Genomic DNA, 13,252 nt, shown 5'->3' on the forward strand with positions numbered 1-13,252 from the left:
CAGGATGTGCTCCAGTCTCTCCTCCTCCCCCATCATCTGTTCCTGTGTGCTCTGGTCAGATATATCCTTCTCCCGACTCACCTGAGAAGAGTGTATCTCAAACGATGGCACTGAATCTGCAGTGTCTTATAGTCTTACACTAGTCACTGCTTTCAATGGAACTGAACCGAAGGAGGGAACAAATAAAAATACCAAATAAACCAGCAGGAGATCGGATTAAATTTAACAAAGACAGTCTCTACACAGTAAGATAAGCCAAGCATGGTTTTTGTCCTCATATTTTAATAATGTGAGAGGGTTTAGTGACAGGTATCAATCATGTAGATAAATAGTTATAATAAAACATAGCGTTAGAGAAGGTTTTTGTTAAGTCAGAACCTAATTGCTTTGGAGTTCTAAATAAAGAAGATATACACTAGTAATAATAATAACATACACATGAATAACTAGCATCTCTTGAGATTTATTATATACTGGATACTTTAAAGGAATTGTTCGATTTAATCCACAAAACCATTTGTGAAGGGAAGCGGGAAACTACGATGGCGGGTCAGCGTGGAACCCTGGTTGTTCTGGAAGGTGTAGACCGCGCTGGCAAAAGCACGCAGAACCGCAAGCTGGTGGTCACGCTGTGCGTTGCCAGCCACAGGGCCGAGCTGCTCCTTTTCCCGGAAATATCAACAGAAATTGGGAAGCTTCTGATCTCATACTTGGAGAAAAAAATCGAGATGGGGGACCACTCGGTGTACCTGCTCTTCTCTGCCAACCGCTGGGAGCGAGTGCCTTGTTTAATCAGGGACAAGTTGGACCAGGGCTTCACCTTCGTCGTGGACCGGTACGTCTTCTCTGGGGTCACCTTTATAGCGGCCAAAGAGAGCTTCTCCCTGGATTGGTGCAAGCAGCCAGACGTGGGCCTCCCCACGCCAGACCTGGTGCTGTTTCTGCAGCTGCAGCTGGCTGAGGCCACGCGGTGTGGTGGCTTTGACCAGGAGCGATACGAGGACAGGGACTTCCAGGAGCGAGCTTTGGGCTGCTTCCAGCAGCTCATGCAGGACCTGAGCCTGGTCTGGAAGACTGTCAACGCCTCCCGGAGCATCGAGGATGTGCACGAGGAGATCCGCACCCTGACCGAGGAGGCCATCCATGCCACTGCGCACCAGTCGCTGGGGGCGGCTCTGGGTGTGGGTGCTTGGGCCATGTGGTAGAGGGACGTGGGGGAAGGGCGCCTGTGCCCTGGCTCCCAGTCCCCCATTGCTCATGATGGTAAGAAACAAGTGTTAGAAGTAGCCTGAGGCCAGGTCTCCTCAGATGCCAGGCCCCTGGTCACAGTCACACCCAACACTCCCTTTTCCTAAGACCCCACAGCTTGAGTGCCAGGGCCTTGCTCCTGCTGCTCTGTTGTGAATTGCCGGGAGCAAACCCTCCTGCGTGGGTCTGGAAGACTCTGCACCATGTCGGTGGGGGTGGAAAGCTCTGGGCCAACCAGACAAGTGTTAGCAGGCACCTTGAGCAGCACCTGGGCACTAGGGGTGAGTGGGTGGCCCCAGGGCCTCAGGCCACACCCTGCGGGGGTGCCATTGGGTCAGCATCACTCATCTTGGGACCAGGTGACTGCCTGGGTTGTGACCCTGGAAGCTGCCCCACAGTCTCTGCTGGGACTCACAGGGTACCCAATGGGCCTGGGCATTGCTGTAGGGTGATGTGCAGCTGCACCTGCGCCCGCACCCATAATAACGTCTGATCTGGTGTGAAAAAAAAACACATTTGTGCAGTTACTGTTGTTGTTAGCTTCCAACAAGTCACCCCCTTGACTCATGGTGATAATATTTTTCACAACAGAACAAAATACTATCTAGTCCTATGCCATCCCCATGATCAGTTTCAGATCACAACATTGTGTCATAGAATGTTCTTTGTCTGGATTTGGGCAGTATGTTACTAGGCCTTTCTCCCTACTCTGTCTTATGAGGTTGTTGTTATTGAGTGTCACAGAATCAGCTATGACTCATAGTGACCCTATGTACAACCGAAGGAAACACTGCCCAATCCTGCACCATCTCCACAACTGCTATGTTTAGAACCATTGATGGAGCCACTATGTCAGGGCCCTTCCTCTTTTTCTCTGCCCCTCCATGTTGCCAAGCATGATGTCCTTCTCCATGGATTGGCCTCTCCTGACAACATGTCCGAAGTATGTGAGAGGAAGTCTCACTATTCTTGCTTCTAAGGAGCATTTTTGGCTGTGCTTCTTGAAAGAGACATCTCTTTGTCTGCCACTCCATGGTACTTTCAATATTCCTCACCAATACCATAATTCAGATGCATCGATTCTTCTCTGTTTTTGTGCTCATTGTCCAACTTTCTCATGTGCATGAAGCGATTAAAAGTGTCTTGTAAGCTAGGTACTATTATTTTCCTCATTTTAGAGAAGAAATCAAGGTTTTGAGAAGTTAAGAAACTTTCTTGAGTTCTCATAGCTATTTACGAGACTGTCTCAAAAATCTCTTTAACTCTAACCCCCATATTCTTAATCTCTAAAATCTATTGCCATTGAATTTATTGACCAGGAGGTCACCTTTGAGAGAGAGGTTCCAGGAGAATAATAAGGGTAGGAGTCAGATAGCAAAGACTGATTGAAACTGAGAGGTCAGATGTGAGAATGAGTGTGGAATGAGTGGGTGGTGAGAGGTTAAGGGTTATAACTTATTTTCTCTGCAGTTTCGAAAGGTTGACAAAGAAAGGTAAATAGTGGGGGTGGGTATCTGAAAAGTATAGAAGAGTCCAGGGAAGTATGTTAGGGTAAAGGAGAATTGAGCTTACTGTAGGTTGAAGAGCAGCCAACCGGTGAACAGAAAGAGAAAGGACATAATTTATGGAACAATAATTTGGTGGAGAGGGGAGGGAAGATTAAGAGGACAAGGGGAAAGGTTTAACTTCGCAAAGAGAATGACATTTATTAGGTAACCCATTTTCTTAACTGGTTCTGCTTTCTTTCATCCCATCAAAAAGTGACTTCTCAATTAGTACCTCACTTGGGTAAATATAATTACTCATTGGTATATATTATATAAACTATTCATAGGGATATGACAAAATATGAAATAAATATGAAACACTAAATAGAATTAATTTGGAATTATAATGAATAAATGAGAGGTGCCGGTGTATTAAAAAACAACACAACATGCTCTATCTCTCTGATAGCTGAATTTTTCAGAGAAATATGGGAAACAAAGAAGAAACGTACACCTTCTTCCCAAATAGCCCTCAGAAGCAGTTCATGTTAATTTGAGCTATTCATTCAACAAACATTCATTGACAGTCTGCTCTGTGCCAGATTCTGTGTGAGGCATTGGGAACCCAAGGATAAAAGAATTCACCAACTCAAAGAGCTCCCAGCCTAATGGAGGAGGCAGTGAAATCAGCACAGGAGTGTTCAGCATGATGGAAACAGTGATATAGGTAATGTTTGAAATGCTGTAGCACAGGGCAAGGAAGGGGATGGGCCTCAAAGAAGACTTCCCAAAGTGAGTGATATTTGAGCTGCATTTTGACCTTGTACTGTTTCTCTTCTGGGGACCAGCACTTGAGGCCAGGCATTCCCCTACGGTGTCATGTTACAGCCAACAGCTGCAATTTACCACCCTGGCTTCATCCTCAATATCTGACATCAAGGTCACTGAGCTGAAAGTCTAAGGGGGTATAGTATAGAAAGGCTCTAAATATATAACCTTTAGGTTATTTAGTGGCAAGAGATGATAAGCACTAAATTTTAGTAAAGGGTCCAAATTATAACCTAAATGGATAACCTTTCTTTTTCTGGGGTTGAGAAGTGAGAAAGTGAACAGCTAAATAGACCAGCGCTATAGTAAGAAGGAAATAAAGAACATCTTCCTCTCTATTCGATCTTTCTGCCTGCTGAGCTGAAGCCCTTGTCTGCATACACATCACTGCCCTTGTTTCAAACCTTAGTCTTCCACCCTTTTCTACATGAAAAGGACAGTGAATTTATTGCACCTCTGTGCCAAGGCCATTAGAAATGAAAAACAACCTCAACCACAACCAAGGTCTATTTCTCCTTTCCTTGAAGCTAGAAGCAGGACTTTTTTAGGTCAGTTTCTATTTTATCTGAACCACTTGGCCCATCTGGAGTAGTCACTCTAGGAAATTCAAAGATAAATTTCAATTTTATAAAGAGGAAATTCTTAAGTGTCTCCCTGAATCTAATCAAACATACCCTGTTGCATCCTTCTGCCCTGGCATGATTCTGAGCCTCAAAAGAAATTCTAAATGTCAATGATCGGTTCTAAGAATTTGTTGTAGGGCAACAAAAAGACTGCAAATTCAAATATAATTTATAGAGACATGTTTAGACATGTTTATTAAGTCTTACACAGGACAAAGACAAACCATCCAAGTGAAGGAGACCATTGGCATGAAACCAGAAAAACACCCAAGGATTTCCAGAGAAGCAGCCACTTCAATAGGACATGGGGAACAAAGGGAACCATTTCAAAATGATGATGGGCGGCAGATCAGTTCATCACAGTTGCAGGGTGAACTTCAGAAGCAGGAGAGGGATATTTACATAATTGCAGGTAGAAGAGCTTATAAAGTCAGTTCAGGACCCTCAGACCTAGGCAGTCAGGGTCTGACTCTTGACTATGTGGACACTAGTACCTACCCCACATTCAATCTAGGGCACACACAGGCAAGTCCCTAAAGGCTAGGCTGCCCCTCCCTGGGCTGGATAGGGAGTGGTTGCAACACACTTTAAACCCCACTCTGTCTGAAGGCAAAGCTTTTCACAGCACCAGTTGATGGTCAGAAAGAATTAGATGGAGGCTGAATCTATGTGGAAATTCAAAAATAGATTTAGGGCTCTCACGGTAAATGGTAGACATCTGAAAACCTTGTGTTCAGAATTTAGGCTTTAATACATATTAAAGTATTTCATGTGCATTCTCTCCTTTCGCCATTCATTATTTGTGGACTTGGACCTATGACTGAGAGACTCACCTGCAACCATTTTCTTTATAAATTCACATTTTTCTTTTCTTATGCAAATAATGTGTCATTTTATGATTATAACCCACCAACCCTTAGTATTTTCCTGTGTACAATATGCTAATTTATCTATTTATTTACGAAATTTGCATAGCATGCTTAGGAAATATCTCACTGCAGGAGGGCACTATAGAAAAAAATAAACAAAAAGACGTAGAACTTGCATATTCACTTCCATTTAGTCAACGATGACCCATAACCACATTGTAGGGCAAGCCAGAACTGCCCCTGTGGGTTTCCAAGACTGTAACTTCTCCTGGTATAAACATCCCTATCATTCTCCTGAGGAGCAGCTGGTGGTTTCGAACTGCTGCCCTTGTACTGAACTTGTGGTTAGCAACCCAGTGCATAGCCAGGACACCATCAGTGTTCCTTTGTGTAATTCAGTAATCTTAAATGGAAGGAGAGATGAAAAGCCAAACATAAGCTATTCGGTTTGGCAGTGCTGACAGACATTATGGGCCTTGTGTTCCTGGAAAATTTTAAAGGCTCTGGTTTTTATTTTTCTTCCTTTTAAAAAATGTTATTCTTCCTAGCTGGGGGAGGGGCTGCTAGAAAAGACATGTTTACAAAGACAATTTAATGGGGGTGAGGCTGGGGAGACAGCCATATATCCTGGATGGCTTACCAGTCTGAACCTGGAAGAAGGCTGTCTTTCACCTCTATGATCCTCAGGTGGCCTACAGCTACACATTAGCCCTGAAACTCTGAACATTGTCTCTTGTACCTGGCAAGGTATGCTCCTTTAGAGGTCCCTTTCATGGTGTGGACGAAGTATAATACAATCAATAAAAAAATTGTGAAATGAACTACTGCCTCAAATATGGCTCTTCGAAGGAAAAGGGAGTGGGGAACAATATAATTCTAAATAAATAAAACTGTTGGAGAAAATTGAATTGTGTTAAATCTTATTTTTAAAATAAAAGATTTCAGTTTTAGTACCAGGGTTTTTGTATACTTCTCCGATGCAAGGTAGATTTTATGTTGGGAAAAAAAAGCAGAACATTTTATTTATATGATGAGATTCTTCTGACCTGGCTTAGGATTTTAGATTTACCAGAGTTACACTTTTTTGTTATTCTTTGTCCAGAAGCATCCAATAGTGATGTCTGGTGGAGGAAAAAAATAGAAAAGAAAATTACATTAATGACCTAATGAGCACTTTATTCCTAAACCTGAAGCAGCAATGCAATTTTCAGTAGTTTACCAAAGAGACACTTAAATAGAAATCTGTTCCATTTGGAGAGGTTTATTCTCCTTTTTCCTGTTAGGGTTTTCCAGTTAGTATTAAATAGTATCCAGTTTGGTATGACATACTTGTATCCAGTATGGATTTTGTTAGATTTGTGCTTTCAGAGAAAAATCAGTATATATTTTGAACTTAAAATCACTTTGGATGTCTCCATGCCATGTTTTTACACATTTTAAGTGTTTATGATTTCTCAAATGCTTTCTTATTTCTTGCGTTTATCTCAGATCATGTTTTTTTGAATCCTCATTTAATAGTCATCAGGAACTCACTGCATTGCATGGGACACAATCTACCATAACATCCCACTGGGCATTTTTCATTCAAGCCCAAGTTTAATCTTTGCTCTTGTGAAATTGACCATGTAAGATGAGAACATTCGTGCAGACTTCAGAGTGTCACTATTAAGAAGATACTGAAAATACAAATTATAAAAGGGCAAACAACAAAACATCTGTAACTCAGCAGAAAGCAAAAGAGCTTTGTGCTTGGAATTAAAGATAACATCTTGTAGAAATGGAGAGTCTATAAAACAGTTCTCATAGAAAAATGGGATTACTTTTATCTCATACAAACTTAAAATGTAATACTTTCATTTATCTTCATACCAGTAATCATCTCTGACCATCATTTTTTTGTAAAATAACTATCCATTTCCAGCTCTATTTATTTTTTTAAAACTAAAATCCCCTATCACCAACCTCACCCAATGAAATGAGAAATGGGAGAAAAGAAAGAAAGCAAAACCCACACTCACATCTACAAAAGCACATGCTCTATTGCATACTGTTTATCCCGGGCCTTCTGAGGGGTCCTTGTTTTCTCATTGCAGCCAGTCAGGTCATGACAGAATGGGAGTCTGTCCTTTACCAACATTGACATCTGCTAAAAGCTCCAAAGAGACTTTGTGAAGAGTCACAACTATATCTGTCTATCTGTATGTATCACGTTTTAAATCCTACTGAAGACTATAGTAATCACTTAAAGTCTGTGGCGTATGTATATAGGAGGAGCTTTAGTAGTTGTTACTACTGATAAAACTTATGTCTAAATTCATTCAAAGGGAGGCCTTGGTAGTTCAGTGGTAAAATTCTTGCCTTCAGGTGAGAGATGAGGGTTCCATTCCCAGCCAACGCAGCCCGTGTGCAGAGAGCCGCCACCATGACCCATCAGTCTGTGGAGGCTTGCATGTTGCTGTGATGCTCAACAGGTTTCAAGGGAGCTTCCAGGCTAAGATAGACAGAGAAGAAAGGGCTCAAGGGAGCTTCCAGGCTAAGATAGACAGAGAAGAAAGGGCTGATAGTCTACTTCTCCAAACCATGTGGATTTCACTATTCCCCCTAACCAACCAGGAGGATAGTGAATTACTATATATTTCATTCCATTATTTCTAAGGTTTCCCTGAGTCTAGGCAACTGAATGGCAGCTGAAACCATCAATAACAATTCATTCTGGTTTGTGTTCAGAATTTGAATTAGAGCCAAGAACTCACTTTAAGAAATAAATTTACAGAGACTTTTAGTGGCCTGGCGGCTCAGGAATGCCTCGTATCAGCATGGACAAGTCACAGGCTTACTTCCAGACATCTCACCCAGGGTCCTCTCTCCCTCCCTCCTGCCCACTCAGTATTGGCTGGGACAAGAATTCTCTTGCCATCTCAGTGTATTTTCTTTTAGGCAGCTATGCTGCAACAGGCTCAAAATATCCACACCCAGTGAGGCTGAGTTTCAAGAGGATCATAGAGGCCACACTTCTGTGTTTAGAGATTAAACCCTGACCGTGTTTGCTTTCCCTGTGCATAGATATGGCCCCAAAGAATGGGGTGCACGAACAAGCTATTTGCCTAAAAGCCCCCAAACTATTTTTCAGGTTTGAAAAACAAATGTCAGGATTGGTCACGAAGGTACACAGAGGCCTTTCAGTAAAAAATAGATCAAGACAGCCAAACTGAGTTGACTGTGTGTGTGTGTGTGTGTATGTGTGTGTGTGTTTTCCTCCCTGAATCCTAGGCTCTTGTGCATCCCAACTAATCTGTTAATAGCTGGAACTCATTGACAGGTGCAACAATGCCACTGCAAGCACTGTTGGATCCCTTTACAAAGGGAACTGATGGCTGAGTAAATACAGTATTGAAAATAGATTTAAGGCTCATGAAAATGAAGCACAAAGTAGCTAGACTTAGTTACTAAATACTTAACATCAGAGGATTGTTAGCTAACCTCTTAGGTTCTGCAATTTATTCAGTCACAGGGAATTGAAATTAAAAGATAATGGGATTTTTCACTAACTTAAAAAAAATCATTTATTGGGGGCTCTTATAGCTCTTATCATAATCCATACATACCGTACATCCATTGTGTCAAGCACATTTGTACATATGTTGCCATCATCATTTTCAAAACATCTTCTTTCTATATGAGCCCTTGGTATCAGCTCCTCATTTTTTCCCTCCCTCCCTGACATACCCCCCTACCTCATGAATCCTTGATAATTTATAAATTATTATTTTTTCATGTCTTATACCGACTGCTGTCTCCCTTCACCCACTTTTCCGTTGTTTGTTCCCCTGTGGAGGTGGTGAGTTATATGTTGATCATTGTTTCACTAACTTTTTGAAGCCTCCTGTGTTAAGATAAATTGTGTGGAAAAACCAAACCGATTATGTATATATAATTTGTGCTTAGGTGCTAAGTGAATAATTCTAATGTTATGTGCTATACTTTCCTAGTAATATACCTGGTTTCAAACAGAAATAGTGTAGAATTTACAGATGGAATGGTCGAATAGTGGAAAAGGCATTTGGCATCAATTGAGTTCCTTCTATATTACTTAAATACTTTAAACATCTCAAACAATTAAGTGCCATTATATGCACAGCCTCCATCTTCATTAAAAACTCAATATTTGGACTTTTAATTCACTGGAAGTCTATGTGACTTACCTCTAAATAATTTCACTACCCCCTCCCTGCTCCGCAACACGCAACTGATGTCCAATTCTTGTTCTCTCTTATTCTGCTTTTTCATTTATTACTTTTGTTTTCCAACAGTAAAGCTGCCTCCTTGACAATCAGGCTTCAGGGCAACCACAAAGAGTTATTTCTACCTCGCTCACTTGTGGCTGTCTATTAAGCGATTAATTACCCCTAGGAGATGAGAAGTAGAATTGACAGCAACTCAAAAAGTCATTTAAATAGCAACTAATGTCACAGAAAAATTTGTGCATGAACTATTGATTGGAAAACTATTTTGCTATGTAAACTTTCATCAAAAGCACAACAAAGTGTTTAAATGAATAAATAAATAAAAATACTGACAGCAGTCTGAAAACACTCTTAAAGATTTCTAAGTAAACATGTAAATGTGGATACCGTACATACTCTAGTATAAGCCACTCCGAATATCAGCCAAGGCACCTAATTTTACCACAAAAGCAGCATTAAAAAGGTGCTGAAAAACTCAGCTTATACATGAGTATATATGATAATTACGGATAACAAAAATAAATGTCATATTTTAAGAGAAGAAATAAAAGACAAAATTGTTTAATCCCTTCCCTTCACTCTTAGAAAACTGAGACATTGTGAGGGGACAGGACTATTAGTAGCTGATTATGGCTGGAACTCAGGTATCTTGCTACCTAGGCAAATTTTCTTTCCACTGTCTCGCAATTAAAAGGAGCCCTGGTCACATGGTGGGTTAAGCATTGGGCTTTTAACCTAAAGGCTGGCTGTTTTACACACCAGCCTACTGCAGCGGGAAAGATGAGGCTTCTTACATATGTACAGCCTTGGAAGTTCTCGAAATCAGTTTGACTCTGTGCGATAGGAGAGCCATGAGTTGGAATCTACTTGTTGGCAGGCAGTGAGTAGTCGGTGTACCACTGTGTCTGTGCTGCCGCCATCACTCATTCTGTTCTAGACGCAATCTCCTTTCATAGATTAGAGTTACTCACCTCTCTTGACAAGGCTCTGTCCTCCATAATTCACCAGAGAGCCCGGTCCCTGGAAAAGGACACTATCCTTGGTAAGGTGGAGGCTCAGCACACAAAAAAGAAGAGCACCCTCCACGAGATGGATTGACCCAGTGACTGCAATAAGAGCTCCAACATAGCAATTGGGAGGAGGGTGTGGAACCAGACAGTGCTTCATTCTGGGGTACCCAGGCTCACCCCGAGTCAAAGCTGACTCCACAGGACCTTACAATAACAACAACCTTTTTCATGGAGAAACATTTGTCTATGACTGATGTCCAATCTCTTATCTTGGCGAAGATTCCAGGTAAATTGGCACAGCTAGTGTGGCCTGTCAGGGTTGGGGTAGGTAGCAAAGCTCTTGCAGCAGGTGTTTATGATGCTGACAGTGTGTATGAAGTTGAAAGCTGAAAATCATATATGGGGAACTGAGGAAAATAAACCAGGGAAAGATTGTCAAAGCAAGCAGGGCCTAGGGAGGTTTTAGCAGCCAGAGTACAGAGTCACTAGGCTCTCCGAGTTAGGTCAAAGGAGAAGAGCAAGGGGACAGAGGCCTGATACAAGAAACTGCTGCCTACACTTGGGTCTTTGTGTGATGCTTTTGAGCATGCTACAGAAATGGACTGGATCCATTGAACGGACCAGGCACAGGAACAGAGAGAGAGAACTCCAGAGGTTTTTAGAAAGCATATCAAATATGTACCCTCCTGGGTCTTGTTTCTGGTCCTTTGCTTCTTTGCAAGAACCTTGGTGTCAAGTTGATGGTCCCAAAATTTCACCTACTCGTGCCTAGGAAATGTTTAGCAGCTGGACAATTTTATATAGTGTCAGCAGCTGGACAAGCGCCTTGTTGGCACTGTCCATCTGCCACCCTTTATGCCCAGTCAGCCTTTGGCATATTGGCTGAAACTACTCAAGAGTGTGCCATTTGTGCTGGTGATTTGATCCCACCAAGTAGTAACACTTTCTGATGATGACCCATCTGGCTTGTATTGACAATGTTGTCTTATGGTGCAATAATATATATTCAAGCAAGCTTTTCCATCAAATCTCTTGTTTTAGACACACATTCCCAAGCCTGCCTTCTGAGTTTTACAGCTGTTCTTTTCCAAGCAGCCCTGCAACAACTCCCATATCATTTGTTTGCATAAAATAATGGCAAATTTCTGTCCTAACCATTTAATCACAATTAATTATTTTCTTCCTATTTTGATGTTGTGGCTCAAGGTTGCCACAGCCTCAATAAATATCAGTGGATATATCCAGTCCAGAGTCCAAACTAATGTAAGTCACTTCTCATAGTACACATTTGTAATTGTTTTAAAATCCCTGATTGCTTTTGCATGTTACTTTTGAGGGAGTAAGTCTACCTTTCTCAGTAAGATGATAAGAATCTATGTCTAATCTTAGCTGTAGGCTTAGTGTGAAATGTAACATTCTCTGAAAGTAATATCAATAATTCATATAAATAGTCTTGATAGGTGAGGAAGTAAAATAGTATAAAATGTAAGTGCATCTGACAGAATGGGGTTTGCATTTGAATTCTGCCATTTAGTAGCTGTGATTTTTGATCAAGGTACTCAATATTTGAGCCTTACCAGTCTCCTCTGAAAATGGGGTATATTAATATCTGTTAGAAAGTTCTTAACATAATCTTTTAATATAACTCATGTAAAGAGCTTAGCACTGTGTTTGATATCTAATGTGTATTAAATAAATACTTAGCCATTATTATTATAGGAGTACTGGTGGCATAGTGTTTACGCAGTGGGCTGCTAACTGCAAGTTCAACAATTTTAAACCACCAGATGCTCTCTGGGGAAAAAAATGAGGTTTTCAACTCCTGTAAAGAGTGACAGTCTTAGAAACCCACAAGGATAGTTGCCCTCCGTCCCATAGGGTTACTCTGAGTTGGAATCGACAGTGAGAGTTATTATTGTGGTTGATGATAGTTCAAGTTAATTGCCCAACCATTGAACTACAGTATCTACAGTCATCATCAGAGTTGCGGTTTTGATCCTGCTCTGCTCTTGTACCCCCAAGGTTATTATCACAGGTATACTATCTCCAGCAGAATCGAGCCTTACTTTCTTTTCTCTCCACTTTTTCACTCTCATCCGTGGTGCCCCCTGTTGCTGTTCTCTGAGCTTACAGCTGCAGTATGGGCCAAACTTAAGACATCCTGCTTGCAGCGAGTGACTGAACAAGTACGCTAAGGCAGTTCCATTCCTGGGGAGTACAGAATTCCTCTGATGGGTGCTGAAACTTACTTACAACTCCCTTGCAGTTTAAGACTTTTTAAAACTCTTTCTTTCCCTTTGTCCTCTACAAGGATCAGACCTGCCCCCCAGTTTATTGGTTCTCTCAATCTCCTTTTTTTTAAAAAAGTTTGTATTGACATATAATTTATGTAGAACTCTGGTGGCATAGTGGTTATGCGTTGGGCTGAAAACAGCAAGGTCAGCAGTCCAAAACCCACCAGCAGCTCTGTGGGAGAAAGAGGGGCTTTCTACTCCCATAAAGACTTATAGTCTCAGAAACTCACAGGGGCAGTTCTACCCTTTCCTGTAGGGTCACTCTGAGTCAGCATCGACTTGATGGCAGTGAGTTGGGGTTTTGGTTTGGCTAATTCATGTATCATACAATTCAATGGTTTGATTATAGTAAAATGAGTGTGCAATTACCACCACAATCAATTTTAGGACATTTTCTTCATTTTTTTAATCGTTTTATTAGGGGCTCATACAACTCTTATCATAATCCATACATACATCAATCATGTAAAGTACATTTGTACATTCATTGCCCTCTTCATTCTCAAAACATTTGCTCTCCACTTAAGCCCCTGGCATCAGGTTCTCATTTTTTTCCCTTCCTTCCTCCCTCCCCCCTCCCTCATGAGCCCTTGATAATTTATAAATTATTATTTTGTCTTATCTTGCCCTGTCCGACATCTCCCTTCAC

General features: G+C 41.4%; 2 protein-coding genes across 2 annotated transcripts in view; both read left to right on the top strand.

Annotated features, from left to right (window-relative positions):
* The window catches only part of IL1RAPL2 (interleukin 1 receptor accessory protein like 2), a 1,497,587-nt gene that overhangs the window by 1,306,856 nt on the left and 177,479 nt on the right, over positions 1-13,252 (top strand). The window lies entirely within an intron of this gene.
* LOC105979298 (thymidylate kinase-like) lies at positions 543-1,205 on the top strand. The gene has a single exon (XM_045298544.1). The coding sequence runs from the start codon at positions 543-545 to the stop codon at positions 1,203-1,205; it is 663 nt and encodes a 220-aa protein (XP_045154479.1).

Source organism: Echinops telfairi, unplaced genomic scaffold (genome assembly GCF_000313985.2).
Source record: "Echinops telfairi isolate 266 unplaced genomic scaffold, ASM31398v2 ScPeMD7_7427;HRSCAF=8465, whole genome shotgun sequence".
NCBI classification, from domain to species: Eukaryota; Metazoa; Chordata; class Mammalia; order Afrosoricida; family Tenrecidae; genus Echinops; species Echinops telfairi.

What these genes read in the sequence shown, in the direction of transcription:
- LOC105979298 (XM_045298544.1), top strand. Translation starts at nt 543, where the DNA reads ATGGCGGGTCAGCGTGGAACCCTGGTTGTTCTGGAAGGTGTAGACCGC.